This window comes from Astatotilapia calliptera, chromosome 23 (assembly GCF_964374335.1).
Source record: "Astatotilapia calliptera chromosome 23, fAstCal68.1, whole genome shotgun sequence".
Classification (NCBI taxonomy): Eukaryota; Metazoa; Chordata; class Actinopteri; order Cichliformes; family Cichlidae; genus Astatotilapia; species Astatotilapia calliptera.
The window spans coordinates 4,143,653-4,161,408 of record NC_137443.1 but is presented as its reverse complement, the minus strand read 5'-3'; the positions used below and the strand labels follow the sequence as shown (position 1 = coordinate 4,161,408).

At 43.0% G+C, this 17,756-nt stretch overlaps 2 protein-coding genes across 3 annotated transcripts; both read right to left on the bottom strand.

Moving 5' to 3' along the window:
- Positions 1-674: 674 nt before the first annotated feature.
- On the bottom strand, positions 675-8,336 carry safb (scaffold attachment factor B). 2 transcript variants are annotated; one of them, XM_026158888.2, is made up of 21 exons: positions 7,825-8,336; positions 7,431-7,527; positions 7,113-7,177; positions 6,813-7,028; positions 6,667-6,726; positions 6,541-6,580; positions 5,307-5,733; positions 4,877-4,920; positions 4,682-4,791; positions 4,433-4,582; positions 4,031-4,119; positions 3,757-3,806; positions 3,570-3,655; positions 3,311-3,453; positions 3,011-3,161; positions 2,674-2,870; positions 2,404-2,572; positions 1,947-2,020; positions 1,806-1,864; positions 1,669-1,723; positions 675-1,577 (listed from the first exon to the last, which is right to left on the bottom strand). In XM_026158888.2, the coding sequence occupies exons 1-21, from the start codon at positions 7,975-7,977 to the stop codon at positions 1,457-1,459; spliced, it is 2,556 nt and encodes an 851-aa protein (XP_026014673.2). In that variant the 5' UTR covers positions 7,978-8,336; the 3' UTR covers positions 675-1,456. The 2 variants fall into 2 exon arrangements, with proteins under 2 accessions (XP_026014673.2, XP_026014674.2); XM_026158889.2 differs by having other exon boundaries at positions 3,056-3,161.
- A 389-nt stretch (positions 8,337-8,725) lies between these two features.
- Positions 8,726-17,638, bottom strand: malt2 (MALT paracaspase 2). The gene is made up of 17 exons (XM_026158727.2): positions 17,497-17,638; positions 16,892-17,046; positions 16,552-16,718; positions 15,303-15,433; positions 14,999-15,143; positions 14,730-14,917; positions 13,499-13,595; positions 13,242-13,292; positions 12,858-12,947; positions 12,564-12,767; positions 12,243-12,420; positions 12,087-12,161; positions 11,829-11,956; positions 10,158-10,307; positions 9,913-10,070; positions 9,613-9,750; positions 8,726-9,435 (listed from the first exon to the last, which is right to left on the bottom strand). The coding sequence occupies exons 2-17, from the start codon at positions 17,026-17,028 to the stop codon at positions 8,992-8,994; spliced, it is 2,481 nt and encodes an 826-aa protein (XP_026014512.2). The 5' UTR covers positions 17,029-17,046; positions 17,497-17,638; the 3' UTR covers positions 8,726-8,991.
- Between the last annotated feature and the right edge of the window lie 118 nt (positions 17,639-17,756).

Here is a 17,756-nt window from a genome sequence, read left to right as displayed (position 1 = left end):
CGACTGTTGTTGTGATTTGGCGCTGTATAAATAAAATTGAATTGATTTGATAGTTTGATTTATACCACTATCCATTTAGGTTATATGTATGAATCCAGTCAATAATAAAACAGCCAAAAACTTGGGTTTCCTCCTGTAAAAATAATTAATTTCAACAGTAAAACTGTTCTGTTTGCTAGTGAAGGACCCAGTTACTCAGACCTGAGTGTCCTCCTAGTTGGTGGTTGCTAAAATGATTGCAAAGTGTACAATGCTGCTCTGAAAACTTCTGATTGCTCAGGTCGACAGGTTTCACCTAACAAGTTGGGAAATGCACATTTTAGCCAGGCGTCAAAGCTTGTTTTATGACATAATTTTTCTGACCACATATCTGTATTAATTTCCATTCATAACCTTCTTTAATAATAATCAGGCCTCATACCGCTTCATTTCTGAGAGCCACGAGGACTGTTTCATAAACTAGGACAGGACATTTTCACTGCCATGTCCAGTAACTGTTGGTGCAATTTTATTTGCAAAAGCTAAATAAGCGAGTACCACTGATGCCACAATATCTTTAAAAATCTGACAAAGATAATGCGCATGTGCATTGTACAGTTTTATACCCGCGGCCCGAGCTTCTGTGCCACCGAGCGGCACAGAAAAGGTTTTAAAAACATCCACAAAACTAGAAAGACATTTGAATCACGACCACACATTTAATTCTAGAATTTATCACAAGTCTAAAAGGAAAACTAGAAAAACAAAAACGTTACAAGCAAGGAGAAACAAAGTGTGACATTTAATTTTAAAACGCTTTCATCTGCAACAAACTTTCACTGAGCATCTTTTTAAAAATGACGAGAACCTGAAACTCTCAAATTATTTTCAATAAAGTTTCATCAAAAAACAAAACAACAACAAGAAGAAAAAAAACCTTCTAAGGGCTTGGATACAGAAAGGAGGCTTGTGAGGTTAGGTCCAGGAACTCAGGCGTCTAAAGCCTCTTTCAGACATGCGCTCTTCTTCATTGAACTGACGGCAACAACGTATCAGCATCCTGATCACTCGTCCTTAAAAGACAAAAAATAAAAATGTGGAAATCTGTCTAGGTCAAACCTAGAAACATCCATGTATTATTGAAGCCAGCAATATTACATATCACATGTCTGAAAAGGGTTTAATAAACATCTGAATTTATTTTACACGCACACACACACACACTCACGCCAACTTGCGGATGCATAACAGCTGTGATGTACAAACAAGGTAGGGCTGTATGATAAATACACTATCACTGTATCACAAAAGGATAAACACACTTCCATCGAAAATCGATGGGAATTGTGCCAAAAAGGGAAAAAAAAAATCCTGAATTTAAAAAAAATGATTTTTTTCTTTTCTTCTTCTTCTTCTTTTTTTTTTTTTTACAAAAACAACATAACCACATCATTACACAACCGTCTCCAGACAGGCATCAGTAACGACGGCCGAAAGCTCCGCCCTGCAGCCCGCTGCCCTGCATCAGCTGGTTCTGTCTGTTAAGCGCTCCGGACAGAGACTGAGATGTTCCCGTGTTCATGTAGCCGCCACGGCCTCTGAAATCAAAGACACACCGACATCAGCTCTGTTGTGAAACCAGCGAGGCTAGCTGCAAACAAAGCAAGACTGAATGCAGAAGCTACTCACCCAGCCATTCCTCCTCGTGTCATGTGGCTCTGTCCTGGGATAGCTCCATCCCGACCTGGAATTAAAAAAAGAAGAAAGATCCAAGTTAAGACAGCAGTGCTTTTATAGCTAATACCTTAAAGTGCAGGTTGACCTACCTTGCCAGGGTCTGTCTCCATCCATCTTACGGTTAGAATCCCAGTCACGACCGCCCTCCCTAATAAGACAGGAAAACGGCATTAGTGGACTATAAAAGTTGCTTATTGCGCTTGAAAAGAAGCCAACAGAGTGATATTCACCTGGGATTCATGCGCTTGTCATAGCCTCCACCCCAGGAGTCTCTTCCGTCTCTGCCGTGTCTTTCTGAGAAGTGCTGCAAAAGGACAAGACAGCTGAAATTTTCATATTCTCACATGCGTCTGCATATTCTACACACTAAAAGTTCAGCGTTTAGTGGCTTTTGCTGTTAGTTAAAGCTCTGAACCACAGCAACATATCAATACTGTGGGAGCTCACTTTAAAGAGCACTCGTGTTTGATATCCACACGCCAGGCCTGTGAAGCTGCAGTGCTCAGCTCAACTGTGTTTTATTTAACTTAAGTGGCTTTGCCGGTGTCCATGTTCCACATCTAGACTTCAACATGCAGAGTTTAGGAGTCAGGGTGGTGCCAACAATAAATATTTGTGGTTTTTGTAACTCATGGTGTTTCTTTTCCTAACAGAATAATATCTGGGGGGAGGATGCAGGGTTCTTACCTGACCATCTCTGTCAGCACCCATATTACGGGTGTTGTCCCGCCTGTCCATCATCATGTCGTCTTGGTAACGTCCCCTTTCTCTGTGATCAAAATCCTGATAGCGACCGAAGTCTGAGCGGCCGTAACGGTCATCCATGGCCATACGCTTATCAGGCCAGTCATCCTTCCTAAAAAGGAACCACAAAAACCACGAGGATCGACCAGTGAGCAAAGCTGTATCCAGCAGATAAACGCAGCATGCATCAGTGTCACACACACGTCACTGTACCTGCCGTCCATGTCGTAAGGCCTCTTAACGGGGCGCCGCTCCTGTTCATAGCGCAGCTGCTCCTGCTGCCGTCTCAGCTCCTCGCGCTCCCTGAGGATCCTTTCCTGCTCTCGCCGCCTTTCGTACTCAATGCGTAGCCTTTCACGCTCCAGGAACTGACGCTCCATGCGATCTGCGTCGAGGCGCTGCTTCTCAGCCTGCAAATGAAATCATTTGATTACAGTTAATTCATACATTTTTTAGAACTAACAGGGATTAAGGTGAGAAGTGTTTATATGGGAGGAATGAAAGAAAATGTAGTGATTATGTGCAGAGTGCATCGGATTGAGAGTTGTACCAAAGGACGCATATTTGGAGGCAGAGAGGAGTCATGTGACGATACCTCCAACCAGTGTCTCTTCTTCATCAAGTGGTTTCGCTCCTCCCTCTCCCGGAAGAGACGGATGCGCTCACGCTCTCGGTCAGGTCGGAATTCCCGATTGCGATCACTGAATGAAAAAAGAAAAATCAGCTGATATTTATTATCCGATCAAAACCTGAGCTAACTGCTAATATATAGAAGTGTCTTTATGAATACATTCTGTGTTGTTAAGCTCCATGATGGGCTAAGTGTTATTTCTGTATTCATGATCCTTACGTGAATCTGCGTCTCTCGACCTCTCTGATCTCCCTCTCCCTCTGCCTTTGTCTCTCCCTCTCCCTTTGCTCCTTAATCTGATCAAATGACAAGATGTCTTTCCTCTCCTTACTCGAAGAAGTTCGGTCCCGACTCTTGGTGCTCTGAAGAAAGAGCAGAAGAGTGTGAAGACGGGCATGATCTAACCACTTCATGCATCAACAAAACAACACTGATTAAGAGGGAGATGGCAGTTACAGGGTCATTAATCATTACTTACCCTCTCCTTGCTTTTGCTCTTGGTTTTGACACTGATAACAGGCTCTCCCTTGGACTTGTCCATAACTACAGTCCTCTCATTTCGTCCTGTCAAACAATCAAAATTATTAATGTCAAGTATGTAATAAAGGTTGTTTTTTGTTTTTTTTTAAATCATGTCCAGGTGGAAATTCTAACACATCTCACACCTTTGCCATCTTTTCCTTCTCCCTCAGACTTCTCATCCTTTCCATCAGACCTGCAGAAACATCCATATTGTCAGAAATCATTGAACAGTTAACCTGATCCTTATCTTGGTTTATACAAAGGGCTAAATGTCTGACAAACTACCCAGACACATGGCATGCTAAAAATATAAATACACCTGTGATATTTAAAACCTCACTGGGCCAAATTTTCCCAGCAGAAGAGGCACTTTTAGCGATATCACTCAAACACAAGTCAACGGTCTGGCGGTCTTACTTGGAGTCAGTGGAGTGTCTCCTGTCAGTGCTAGACCTCTTGGGGTCGTTCTTGTCAGCTGGCTTCTTCCCTGCAGGTTCATTTTTAGCCTGCAATGTTTAAACGGGAACACGTTTATTCACAAGACCAAGCTCAACATCAGCGTGTTTAAAGAAACAAATACCTCTGCCTTCTCTACAGCTTTCTAATTACTTCAGATCATTTCTAATCTTTGCCATTTCCAACCATTTTATTTGCTGCATGTTTTTTTTATTTAGAGCTAACACTTTAGTCTGATTACAACCATCAGTTTAACAAAGTTTTAGGCATTGCAATACAACTAAACAGAAAACAGACTGCTGCTTCCAAATGATCAGACTGTCAGATGAAATGTTAGTTACTTCTCCTTCTCCCCACACTCACCCGCTCCACAGAGATCATCCTGCCATGCAACTCGGTCCTGTGAAGGTGGCTGATACACTTGGTTGCTTCCTCTGTGGATGACATGGTGACAAACCCGTAGCAGCGAGCCCCGGGACTTTTGGCATTGGTCACCACCTTAGCTCCGACAACCTGCAGGAAATTTATAAAGCCCATAAATATTATTTTTGCGTCCATGCAGAAAGTAACTGTCTGGTGACACTGGTGAGAGACTGTTTTCAATCGACTAACCTTGCCATATTTGCTGAAAAGCGTCTTCAGATCAGTCGCTCTGGTAGTGGAAGAGAGGCCACTGACCCACAGATTCCTGCTGCTGCTTGCTGCGGCCCCAGCTCCAGCACCTACACATGTGCACCATAAAATTAATGAGCACACAGCCACTGAAAACAAGACCACCAAGACAAAGAAGCCATTTGATTTACTCACCCTTTTCATCCTTCGACTCGGTCTTGCCATCTTTCTCCTCAGAGCTAAAGAAGAAGGGGAAAAAAAGCCATCAACCTACAACGGTGAGGATGTTGGCGAGGACATCCACGATCTTCTGGCACACATGTTTGTATTTCTGTTATATAGCATCTCTCATTGCCTACAGCGATCAACCCAACATGTACCATAGTGCAGTGATGTATTGGCGAATAAATGGAGTTATATCCTCTGGCAATCCGAATAGTTAGGTTTTTAATGGATAATAAAGTGGGACAGGTGAGTGCAAGGAATGAAAAATGGGGGAACCAAAACAAAACAAATGTACAAAACGTTTTTACCTCCAAAAGAGCATCCAAATTTTGCTAGCACAAAGGGGCCAAAGCAACAGAGATAACCATTTTTGGTTTCTAGTATACAGAAAGCAACAAACCTCTTTTTCTGATCATCGCCCTCTACAGAAGAGGACTCTTTCAGTGTCGAGGCTGAATCCGCAGCAGCTTTCTCTTCTGTCTTCTCATCCTCCTCAACCTTCTTAGCCCCCGTTTCTGAATCAACAGTTTCAACCTCGCCGCCCTGTTTGCTTACACTAACAGCCTGCGACATTTTGTTTTCACCGTCAAGTGTCTCTTCTGGGGCGTTCTGTTCCTCCCCAACCTCTTTGGGATCAGTCCCCACAACATCCCCGCTGCCCTCCGCATCTCCAGCGGCAGTCACGTTGGACTGGGCACCTGTGTCGGACACACTTTCTTCCCCTCCGGCGGTGGCTCCTTGGTCTTCTTCAGGGCTCGTCTCGTGGCTCTGGTGTTGATCTTCGTTATGCGGCTCAGATAAACAAGACCCGGCTACTTTGTCATTTTCTACGGATTTAACAGGAATAGAATGGCACATAGTTTAATCACTTCTGAAACACATCAATGGTTAACGAGGAACTGGCAAGGCCTGGATTAGGAACGTCATGACCACTGGCCTGTGCTCTTAGAACTATGTATTAAAACGATGGCCCTAAAGAGAGACTGGAAAAGGGCCCAAAGGCTGTTGGGACAACCGAGCAACTAAAGGGGCTAAAACTCATTTCTCAAGCTCAACCACTTCACTCTTTTCACCTGATCCAAGACAGACAAAGAGTAGGGTGCTGAAGAGAGCCACAACATCAGCAGTACACCGGAGGCTCGCTGAACTCCATCTTCTTTCAGCCTTTGAGACTTTTCCAGCGTCCATTGGTAGTGAGCAGACCTTCAGCTCAAGTCCAGCAGTTTCTTATCCAGCTGATTTATGATTCACCGTCTTTAAAAAGTCGTAAGAGTTGACAAATCTTGATGCATCTTCTTTGCCTTGACCTTCACGTGGCAACCTAGAAACACTACAATCACCTGCACAGCTTAAACCTCCCTCACCTTGAAACTGAATTGCTGGCAGTGTGAATCAACTTGTTAACCACAGTCACGTGAGCGTGTGAGAAGATATATGGTAACTTGACCGATATTTACAAATGAACAAAGAAAAGATCATATGTGGCTAAACAAATTTCAACACCAAGTCAGCAATTCCCTTTGGGCTTCCAGTCTCTCTTGTTGGTTGAAACTAAACAAAGTGTTTGCATTTTCAAGCTTAACACTGCACATCTACACCTCAACCTTATGATGAGCCAATTTCTTTTACAGTACCTGTTTCTTCTTTTGTGTCGTCAGCCTCTGGATCCTGAGCCTTTAACACAGAAAATTATGTCTCGTTCAAAACGTTATCGTGTTTTAACAGGCTCTGCAGGCGTAAGAAATACTTAGTAAACCTACCACATTGGCTGCTGAAAATGTTGCATCTTCATCCTTATCCAGCATCTCAAATTCATCCATCTGTTAAAATATATTCAAATAAACTAACATTAAAACAGAGTTACAAGTAAAGATTTAGCAGACAGGTTTCTAGTATTATCTCTCACCTCTGGACCTCTCGTGTCTTCTTCTGACTCGAGTGCCCTGTAGTCATTTTCTTCATTCATCCCCGAGTCGTCCTCTCTGTAAAAGTTCTCGCTTCCATACTCGTCATCTTCAGCCGGTATTCCGTTGTCATTGTCAGTCTCATCCAGAATGTTCATGTCAAGGATGTCCATGTCCTGCATGTTCTCATGTTCATGCTCATCCTCCTGATTATCCTCCTGATGAGACAAAGACGTTTTTAATACATCAGCCGTAGCATCCAAACTGGAGGAAAAGCAAGATAATCCTATCAATAAACTTACGTGGCCATCGCGGGAATCCTCCTCCATAGTGCCATCCTCCGGTTCATCGTTCTCCTGCTTGGTATCTAAAGAAAATACACTTTAGTTTAGTCTTCGCCTGATTTTGACAGGCGTCTAAATCTCTCCCACGCATATTCTGTTACCCTTGCTCTTGCTATACTCTTCTTTTATAACGAAATACCGTAATTGTTCACGAATGCTGCACAAGCACGAAATACAACGACATGACATATTACGTGCCACCTGCCTTGCAGAAGCCTCTCGGGCACAGCAACAAACGGAAAACATGCTGTTTTAAGAGCTTGCTGCAAACCTTACCTCTGGCAGCGCGTTTAGGTGTGACGTTGGCCTTTTTGGTGGTCAACTCCGGAGCGACGATAATCTCGTCCGGATTCCCACCCTCTTCCTCGATTGCCTGTTTGTCAAGAGCACGGCAAAAACGCTTTACAGGTTGTACATTTAAGCAACAGTTGAAATAAAAAACACGTCAAATAGGTGAATGCACGCAAATTAGCGGCATTAGCGAGTTATTTGGTACAAGCGCATGCTAGCACTTAGCATACATTTAGGGTCAACGGCCTCGTAGCGTAGTACGCTCGAAATTTTGCGGCTGTGTGAGCGTCAAACTAAACTTCTATAATGCAGGCCTTTATGTGCATTTTAAGCATTGTTATTCAGCGACTGGCTGTTTAAGGGACTGTAAAATTCAGACCTTTTTAAGACGCTCTGATAGCACGCTCTTCACGCCCGTCGTGTCCAGGTTTCGTTTCTTCAGCTCGGCCTTCAGGTCTATGACCCGCAGCTCCGACAGTTTGCGCACTTCTGCACCCTCCGGCACCTCCACATCTGCTGATGGGTCAGCCATCGCAAGACACGGGAAAATATCTCTTCAGCTTGCAATAGTAATAATAATATTCCTTCAAAGAGCCGTGTTTACTGGCGCCGCACAACGAATGGAAGCAGCGGGATTACTAAATTACTGCAAAATGGCGGATGCTGCAAGCAGAGGTGGTGACGACACAGCGCAGGCGCAGTGCAGCGATAGTGCGGCGACTGGCACCAATCAGCGACAAGGATCTGATGGCCGGGAGAGCGCAGAGTATAGTAAAGTAAGCAGCTGCTGTTATTCATGCAAGCGTTAAAACACAGACAGCTATTTTAGTTAGGAGCTCTTCTTTTCTGCTCCCATCATCTTCATCCTTCTTACCCTACCTCTTACATCCTCCTCTGTTACACCAAACATATCCACTCGCTCCACCCACTCCACCCTACCTGCACTCTTTTTCACATGTTTTGTGCACTTTCCCTTGCTTTGGATGGTTGACCCCAAGTATTAAAATTCTTCCTCCTTCACTGTTACACCTGCCTCCCTCTCATTCACACACTGCTGACTTTTATTCCTTTTCTCTCCAGTGCATACCTGCACCTCTCCAGGCCATCTTCCACCTTCTTCCTATTCGTGTCATCTTTGAACGTCATAGTCCATCTCTGCAAGCAAGAATGATCTCAGATGTAATCTCACCCCCAACTTAAACCCATATGTCCCTCCAGCTGCACCTCACCACTGTCTTACTGTCTTCATACATTTTTTTCTAATGCATGTTACAAAAAGGTTAAAGGTATAAAGTTTATGCTTTATTCTCCTGTTTTGAAGGCAGTCTTTGGGTTGCATAACATTGTTACAAATCCATAATAATAAAAAAAAACATTACACAACTTAATGCATAGTTAATACAAAGATCAGAACTTAAACGGCCCCCATACAGTCCGGGCCGAATTTAAAGAAATGCCATATTAACAGGACTTGTCTGTCAAGCTTTCCACACATTCATGATTTTGTACTGCCGATTTATTAGTGGGTAGAGGCTGAATCTCAGTCTCAGTAAGAATGAAAATTGTACATGTCACTGAACTTGTAGTTTGAGTCATTTACTTTACTGTGGGGCAAACTTTTGCTGGCAACAAGAGGTCGAGGGTTATCTAGTATTTCAGGACTGTCAGTCTCCTCTGGCACATTGGCACTCCTGGGTGATGTCGGGGAGCCACCGGTGAAAGACACACTGGCACTTTGTGCATGATGTGACCATGTGTTTGAGGCTGTACCAGTCAGGGACAAGTCTTCACCAAAGGAGGAGCATCCGGGAACGTTAAAAGAGTCGAGGCTGAAGGACGAGGAGGCAGAGCTGACGTGAGCTGCTCGGGGTTCGTGGAGATTGAGTTTGGAGACCAGTGGTTTGCCGACTGTTACTTGCTGCCTTTCTTGCACTTCCTCATCCATGTTGGAGTAGGTGTAATGAAGGCATATTGTGAATGTGAGCTCCCTCTATAAAGACAGTAAAAAGCACAATTTGTTTTGGGGTTCTTTTTAGCAGTTATGAAAAAGTATCGGCTTCAGTCTTCCTGATTTTTAAGTGAGCTGCAGCAGGCTTGGCATTGGAAACGACTGCTCTGAGGTCATAAATAGAAGAACTTATTGTAAAAATAGGGAAAAATGACAGACCTTGAGTCTCTGCAGGCTGCGGATGTGCGTGTAGAGACTGTGGGTTTCTGGTGAAGGAAGCTCCTCTTTTATCAATGATAAACAGCCAGCTTCCAGTAGAGACTCCTGATTGCTCTTCTTCAAATCAATGTCCACATCCTGCAAAAGTGATATGAAAACTCTGTAAAGCTCAGTGCATTTTCAATTAGATGCTTGTGCTTTAAGGAGCTGCAGCAGCAAATTTAGTCCTGGGTAAAATCTTGTCTGTTCTGTATTGAATCACAAGCTTTTTAAATCTAAGTGGAATAATGTGTCACACACCTCAGGGAAATCGGTAAGCTGAGCCGAGCAGGAGACTATTTCATCGGGTTTGTCAAGTATCCGAGTGTAGATGACCATGACGTTGGAGAATTCTGCAGCAAATCCAAGCTGAACCTTCACTCCACAGTCAAACTGGAGGTAACGGCTTTCAGGGAGAACTGTGAAATAAATAAATAAATAAATAAATACGAGTAGAAATGTGCCTTTTGAAATATTTCATCATTTCAGTTAATACTTTTCTTTACCATGTGCAATAGCCCACTGCAGGTTTCGAGCTGAAGAGGATGCAGAACACTGAGAAACCTGTATCCTGTCAGTGAGGGAGCGTCTTTCAGAGAGATTACTGCGGAGCTCCAGCGCCTGCCGCCCTCGTGTGATTACACAGCGACCCATGTCTGAGAAGAAAAAACAAGCTTTAATATTGGGAGCACAGATGTGACGTGTCTATTTTTCTGTTGCAGGACATTATTTTTGTTTAAAACACTTTAATAATAGGACTAATATGCATTTTAAAAAGGGTCATAGATGATCTTAGAGCTTTAAATAACTGGAAGAAATCAATTTAATAGTTTTTCTTGCAGGCTGTGTCACTAGATCTTAAATCTGTCATAAGACTAAACAGGCCATAAAATCAACAAATAATTGTAAAGATATTTAAAATAGAAATGATGCATTCGGTTTGCAGTTATAGTTTGCACCATTCAGTGTGGTTTACCCCAAAGGGTTCACAGTTTTTTCATGCTGCAGCATGTGTAAGTGGGATATGACTGGACCTGCAACGTCCTCCTTGTTAAACAGCATTTAGTGGTCTTTCAGGTTTCTCTTCATATCCACGTTGGCATATTGCTACACCTTGACTCAATCCATCTAAGTCTGGTAAATGTTGCCAATGAGTCAACATGCATGATAAGTACTTACATGAAAAATCAGTGAGTACCTCCCCACTGACCCCCTTGGAATCAGCTTTTCTTCCTCCAATAACTTTGATAAATTACAATGAAGCCATGAAAAAATTTACCTTCGTTCTATGAGCCATTTCCGGGTCACATGCATGTTAAAAACATAAAAGTGGCTTTAATAACGGTGCTCACAGTTCACACACATTACAAAGCTTCACCAAGGGTTCGAGCATCGTGCCAAAATCGAAAGGAATCAGTTTGTTGTTGATGCTCACAAAGTAGGAGATGGATATGCAAATTTATCCCAGCATTTCAGTAAGTGTCAGGAATAATCATTTCTCACTCCTCACACGACTTTGCAGAATTCCTGCAAAATGAAGGATGTTGAACTGTTTTCACAGTTGAAATAACTTGAAAAGAAAAGCGAATGGACTGTAAGTTTTGTGAAGACGTTTCACGGCGCATCCAAGAGACATCTTCACTTCTAAAACCGTCGGAGGTGTTTAAACCCTGTTGGGGTTATCCCTTAAAAGGGTCGTTGACCCACTATTAATCGCGCTTTATCACATTAGCCAAGACATGTCTCAGTGACACCTTGCCTCATCCTATCATGTGACCCATTATAGTAAACTGACGCAATATTTTGGGGGAGCTTGCAAAGGATCTCAAGACTGCACTGTAGGTGGCCAACAGCTGGTGTCAGTACCCAGCCACTCTGTTCAATGATTGTTATTCACAGTGGACACAAATGGCCCCTTTTACTCCTCTTTCAAATCTTCTGTCTTTGAGTTCCAAAATGTGAACATTGGCATCCTCGAAAGAGTGACCTTTATCCTTTAGGTGCAGGTGTGCAGCTTAGTCTTGTCCTAAGGACTTAAGAAAATCTGCAGGAGCAGTGCGGCACTGCCAGAGCAGTCTACTCTGAACGTGAAGCCAAACTGAAATTAGATATGTTTTTTAAATTTTTTTAGTTGAGGAATATTGCGATTATATCGTACAGATTGTTGAGTGCTCTACCTTCAGCCACTCTGTCGAGCATAACGGTGACCTTCTCGTCTTCACAAACTCGCTTTTTGAGGTAGTGTATGAAGATGCCATTTGACACGTCTTCCCTCTTCACCTCATACGCTTCAGCGTCTACGCATCTAAAAGACAGCAACTTTCACATGAGTTTGACCTTGTAGCCTGAAGTAGAAATACACAATAAGTGCTAGAAAACAACACCCGATACTAAAGAAATTCAAAACTGAACCGCATTTAGGACTGGGAGCTTACGTGGCATAACCAAACACTATATTTGCTGTGACCTTCAGCAGTCCAGGCTGCACGATGACATCATCGTGTGGGTTTCTGAAAAAGAAAACGGACAAACAGATTCAGAGGGTCTGCGCTGATTATAATTTCATTAAATAAAAACAAAACAAAACATACCTTTTGCGACACATGTCCAGCAGGAATACATTAAGACCAGTCTTTTTCTCCTGCATCTTTGTGAGTATATTCTGTACACACAAGCAGTGCTCTGATGTGTAGGAGACCGGAGCGTCAATGGGAACCATGAAGCTGTTTCCATAGTTCTCATAGCCATGACCAGCAAAATATAGCAAACCTTCAGAAGTAAAGAAAAACAGATGCAATTATTTATCCTAGTTGTATTCTTTTTTTAAAATTAAAAGTAGATTTTACAAACACAGTGCTGCATTTATTTTATCAGTAAAGCGCAGCGCAGTCGCTCAAATTGGACAGACGTACCGTAGACTCCTTTGTCAAGCAGCAACAGGAACTCAGTAACAGCGCTGTGCATCTCCTGCCAGTTGAGATCGAGCAAAGAAACCACCTTGAAGTCCAACTGTCGAAGAAGGTTGGTCAACTCGTGGACATCAGAAATGGGAGCACACAGCTGCGTGTGGTAAATGTAGTTCATGTTACCAATCAGAAGAGCGACTTTGTCTGTGGCTGTGGACAGGAAGAGAATGAGCAGTGAAATCCACCACAAATCGACAAAAGTAAGACTCGGTATTTGTCTGTTTGCTTGCGTAAATTCACCATAAACGTCCTTGGCAGATGGGGGCGAACTGGCTATCTGTTGAAGCGGATGTGTTCCTGGTAGGTAGGTTTTGTGGACTTCCTGTGACTCTGAGAACACCAAAAGAAAAAAACATGCTGTGTTATCTGATAACTAACAGTTTGTTTAACATCTCGTTTTCACTTCTGTAAAGCCTGGTAACCAGACTTACTGTGTACTTCACATTAACCCAATTAACCACAGCTATCAGTAGCTGTTTTTTAGGTTACACATGCACACTATCTATAAATACCACTTTTTAATTACCTGTTATATTTAAAAAGAGGAATCAAAGTCAGACAGGACATAGGAATTACAATACTGCGGTAGTTCCTCTAAATATTCTACCAGAAATTAAAGAGTACCTAGACCGCGGTCAACCTCTACCCAGGAGGCGTCAGTGACAGAACTGGGGCCTGCATGAAAGGGGAAAACAAGAACAGTTACCACAGCACGGTACTGCGATTTTGTAACTATACAAATGTGAAGTGTCAGACTTATTGTAATGTGCTTTTACTTATTTACTTCATGCAAATATATAAACATTTTAACATTAAGAGCTTACTAAATTTTCTCATTTATGTTTACATTCCTAATTTAGAAAATACAAACAATGGCTCACCGATGGTGACTGTTGCCGTGCTGCTCCACACCTCATGATACAAATTGAACACCTTGCAGGTGTACTCTCCTCTGTGTGCTGTGGTCACACATGGGATCTGCACAGATACAAAACATACGCCACATAGAGCATTAAGCTGACATCAAGCTACAACTTGCAGAGACGGAAAATGAATGTGGAAGTGCTATAAACTTGTAACTCCTAAGTGAGTATGGGCACAAAAGTGATTCCCGGTACATGGAGTGATTTGGATCCTTACTGATAGTCACATCCCTCGTGGGAGACCAAAAAGCCATCACGTGACAGCCAAAATGTAAATATTTAGGTTTTAAAATGCAGAACCCAGAAACCAATAGATGCTCACGTGCCTATCTCCATCTTTTATATACAGTCTATAACCGATATAACAATCAGCTGCATTTTAATGTGAAAGTTTTAAAAAAAATTAAAGGTGTTGCAGACATGTGACATTTTGTTACAAATGTTAAATGGACTGATTCTTATATTTATACTTTACTTGAGTAGAAGACGTCTTTTTGCTTTCTATCCAACACTCACCGAGGAATGCATCTCAGGGTTCAGTATCTTACCCAAAGAAACTATGGCATGCAGACTGGAGCAGACAGAGATTGAACTAGCAACGTTCCGATTAGTAGATAAACTAGAATACTTGCTCTATCTCCTGAGCCACCCAATTTAGGATCAAGTGAACGAGGTTCCAGTCACAGAGGTCACGCAGTCGCCACCCATCCAGTAAGCGCTGGTGGAGGTTGATATCAGTTGCTCGGGAAATTATTACTAAAGCCCAGGTCACACAGACCAGTCAGTGAACTCCCAGGAACCGCTTGCCACTAGGGAAAAATGTATTTTCCTTATCTGGTTGATAAAAATTGCTTGGATGGACATGACAGATGTGTCTACAAGCATTGCGCAGTTAATCTGTGATGTTGAGTCATAACTTCTGCTTTTAGGTGAATACGGTATTCTCTCTGCAACAAATTTCATTCCCCACACAGCTCCAGGACCCATCGCCACATAGTTGTTTTCCATCCCAACTATATCCACATGCACAAAAATACCCGTCTTTCCATCGCAAATGGTGAATATATCATATCCAGTGCGCATGACGTCACATGTAAATCCACCGTGCTCTTTAAGTGAATATAATTCAGTAGTTTTCATATCCAGTAGAGAAGCAGCTCTGTGCAGCATAGCTGTGCTGCTTACTTACCCTGAGTGAGCTCGTCTTTTGTTGTGGCATGGGCACTTTGTTGTGGTACCACTCATACTGTGCAGGTGGGTTTCCCTCTGCAGTGCACTCCAGGACTAGAGTGTCCCCCTCAGAGGCTGCCTGGGACTGCGGGCGCTGGATGATATGCAACCCGCTCACTGAACCTGGAAACAGACTGCTGCTGCAGCCTGAGAAAATTCACCAAAACATTACATGACATGCTGAAAGATAAATTAAAACAACGTCAGAGAAGCAGAAGGAAGAAGAACCTGCAGAGATGATCAAACGAACTTGAGCCCACTTGGAGAAAACAAATTTCTCTCCATGGCTTATCCTGCAGATATAGTGACCCTGGTGGGTGGGGCTTAAAGGGCAAAGAACCAGTTCTGAGGAATTTCCTGATTCCCCCAAAATCTATAAGACAAAAGAAAAAAAAATCAATATGCATAAGAGTTCATAGCTGAAACTGTATTAAGATATTAAGATGGCAAGCTATCTCATTGGCTCTGCGGGTTTATGCAGGAATCTTTTCCCTTCTTTTTATAGTCCATTAATCACAAAAATTTCAGTGACCTCCTGTTTGCCTTTGAACCACTGGTAGCCGAGTCCGGGGGGACCAGAGGCCCTGCAGGTCAATACCACATTGCTCCCAGGTGCGGCTTCCTGGGACTGCGGCTGCACTGTGATCTGAATCTGCTCTGCCACTACCACACAAACACACAACATGAGCAAATCATCAGATTTATGACACGTGCAAAACGACCAATACTGCTGTGCATATGTGAGTAAATCAGACTCATTGTAAATCAGTGGGCTCGTGCTTGCTGTTTACAATCTGCATACTACCTGCATACGGACACACCCCCATTTCTTTATATAGGGGAAACAGTTTACCTGAAGATGAAGTGGAAAGAGTTGTGATGTTGTAAGAGAGAAGCATACATCGCCGAGGCAAAAAAGAAGGAAAAAATGCGACTGGGGAAACTTAAATAATGGTGTCTGAAGTCTGAGGAGGTAGCCAGAAAAGGGGCAGCTTTCCAAAGAGGTTACACAGGCGTGATTACTCCAATTACTGGCTGAAATAACGAGGGCGCCGAATTACTTTTCCCTTGAGATGCTCACTAAAAGTTAAACTTGATATGAGAAGACTAACAGGGTATAAGAAAAATAAGAAAATGGGTAGAGGGAAAGGAGCATGTGATCTGTCAGCCGCAGATGATAAACTTACTTTATGAAACTGGACTGTAAGTGACGAATCCAGTATAGCCAGAAGTCATGTTTAATTAAAGATAGGATGAGATAAGAGATACTGGAATGTATCTTTTACATTTAAATGTGTTTAAATGTAAAGGTTAAAGCCTATACTTTACCATTAAGCATTCTGTTTTCTTTACAAGTCATTTTATTTTTAAATGTTGATGTATTTTGGGGAATTTTGTGGCTTATGGGGTTCTGGAAAACTGTCTGTAATTATCAGGGTTGGGGTTAGCCTTATTATTCGTAATAGTAGTATTTCAGTATTCATTTACGCACAGATTTGTGTGTATGCCCTGTTAGTAAATGAGGGTCAGTGGGTTTACTGTAGTCAAATGGCCTCCACAGTCACATGATTGAGATGACAGTTACAGTCATTAGAATTAAGGTAGTTCTGAAGGCAAAACTAGTGAGGTGTACCTAATAAAGCAGCTTGTGAATGTGTGTTTTACAGTTACGTGGTCTAAACAGGACTGTGTCTTCCTCCTGTTTATAAGGAAACAGTAGGCAACAGTAGCAGTAAGAAACAGACTTTGCATATATAACAGCCCAGTGACTTCTCCTTTACCTGCAGTGGTGAGGAACTGCACAGCTTCCTGGTGCTCCATCTTCCTCAGGCAGTGGAGCAGGAAGTCCAGGGAGCAGGAACGCTCAGCCAGTAATGTCAGCATGGTGCGTGCCGGGCTGCCTGCAGCAGTCAGCACCTGGAGAGAACAGCTGGTCAGCTCCCGCTCACTGCAGGAGACAGGGCAGTGTGTGATGTTAGCAGATGGTGGCATAGTCAGTCTTGAAGGGGATCCATAACCCCCCATAACCACACACCATACAGTAGAGACACGGCTTAAGTTTTAGAAACTGTGAATAAAGCGTAAAGCTACCACCTTCACGTGATGCCTTCAAGGTCTCACCTGCAGCGGAATTTCGGCTGCTCGGACACCGCGTTAGCTAGCTGCCTCCATCCACAGGTGGAGTTGTCCAACATCTTTGCCAGCTTAATTAGGATTTCGTCGCTGAGAGTACCGATGCTCCTTTTCCACTCCTCCATCTTCGTAATTCTTCACTACTAACAAAGCAGGACATCGAATTTAAACTTTAGGAGCTAAAATCGCCGAGTGACTGCGCAGTCGCGGTTTCTCTAACGCTTCTACCTCGAGGTGTGACTGACAGCGGTGATCTACAACATTGCTTTGATTGTTGAATGAATGCACTACTTATTCGCCTACGGAGCCGAAACGCCACTAACCTACGGGTTGTAAACACAGCCTCGGGTTTTCCCGTTTCTTACTTTATGAAAATCCGCCTATAACTGCACACGCCCGCGGATCATAGCACCGCCGGGAAGCAGGATGAAGACTTAACAACGAAACCCCCCGAAATTGAACTGAGTTGAACTCATACCAAACTATCAAGACGTCCATTAATAGCTGCGCCAAGTGCCGCTTCCGCTATTTTGCGCTACTAAAACCTTAGTTTTTGGGGGGATTTTAAGCCGTTAAATGAGCGCTCGACTTACCAGATTTACAACAAACCGGTGTTCAAATCTCAGATACATAGAAAGAGGAACAGAGTTACTTTTACATTAACGAGATAGATGATGCATCGTGATACAATCACTCTTCCAATCTTGCATGATTTGTTCCCCAGATGAGTCGCTTCTCATTTCGGTTCCTCGTTTCTGCAACCCCTGCTGCGCGCAGTCATTTGCATGAAGCGTTTTTATGGCAACACCACCACTGTAGCTAGTATTTAAAGATCAGCGCAATAACTATTACA

What these genes read in the sequence shown, in the direction of transcription:
- malt2 (XM_026158727.2), bottom strand. Translation starts at nt 17,028, where the DNA reads ATGGAGGAGTGGAAAAGGAGCATCGGTACTCTCAGCGACGAAATCCTA. An exon ending in CACGGCAACAGTCACCATCG is followed by an intron (nt 13,293 to 13,498) that starts GTGAGCCATTGT and finishes CCTTTCATGCAG; the next exon opens with GCCCCAGTTCTGTCACTGAC. An exon ending in AGCTTACCGATTTCCCTGAG is followed by an intron (nt 9,751 to 9,912) that starts GTGTGTGACACA and finishes TCACTTTTGCAG; the next exon opens with GATGTGGACATTGATTTGAA.
- safb (XM_026158888.2), bottom strand. Translation starts at nt 7,977, where the DNA reads ATGGCTGACCCATCAGCAGATGTGGAGGTGCCGGAGGGTGCAGAAGTG. An exon ending in AGACACTCCACTGACTCCAA is followed by an intron (nt 3,807 to 4,030) that starts GTAAGACCGCCA and finishes ATGTTTCTGCAG; the next exon opens with GTCTGATGGAAAGGATGAGA. An exon ending in GACAAGCGCATGAATCCCAG is followed by an intron (nt 1,865 to 1,946) that starts GTGAATATCACT and finishes CTGTCTTATTAG; the next exon opens with GGAGGGCGGTCGTGACTGGG.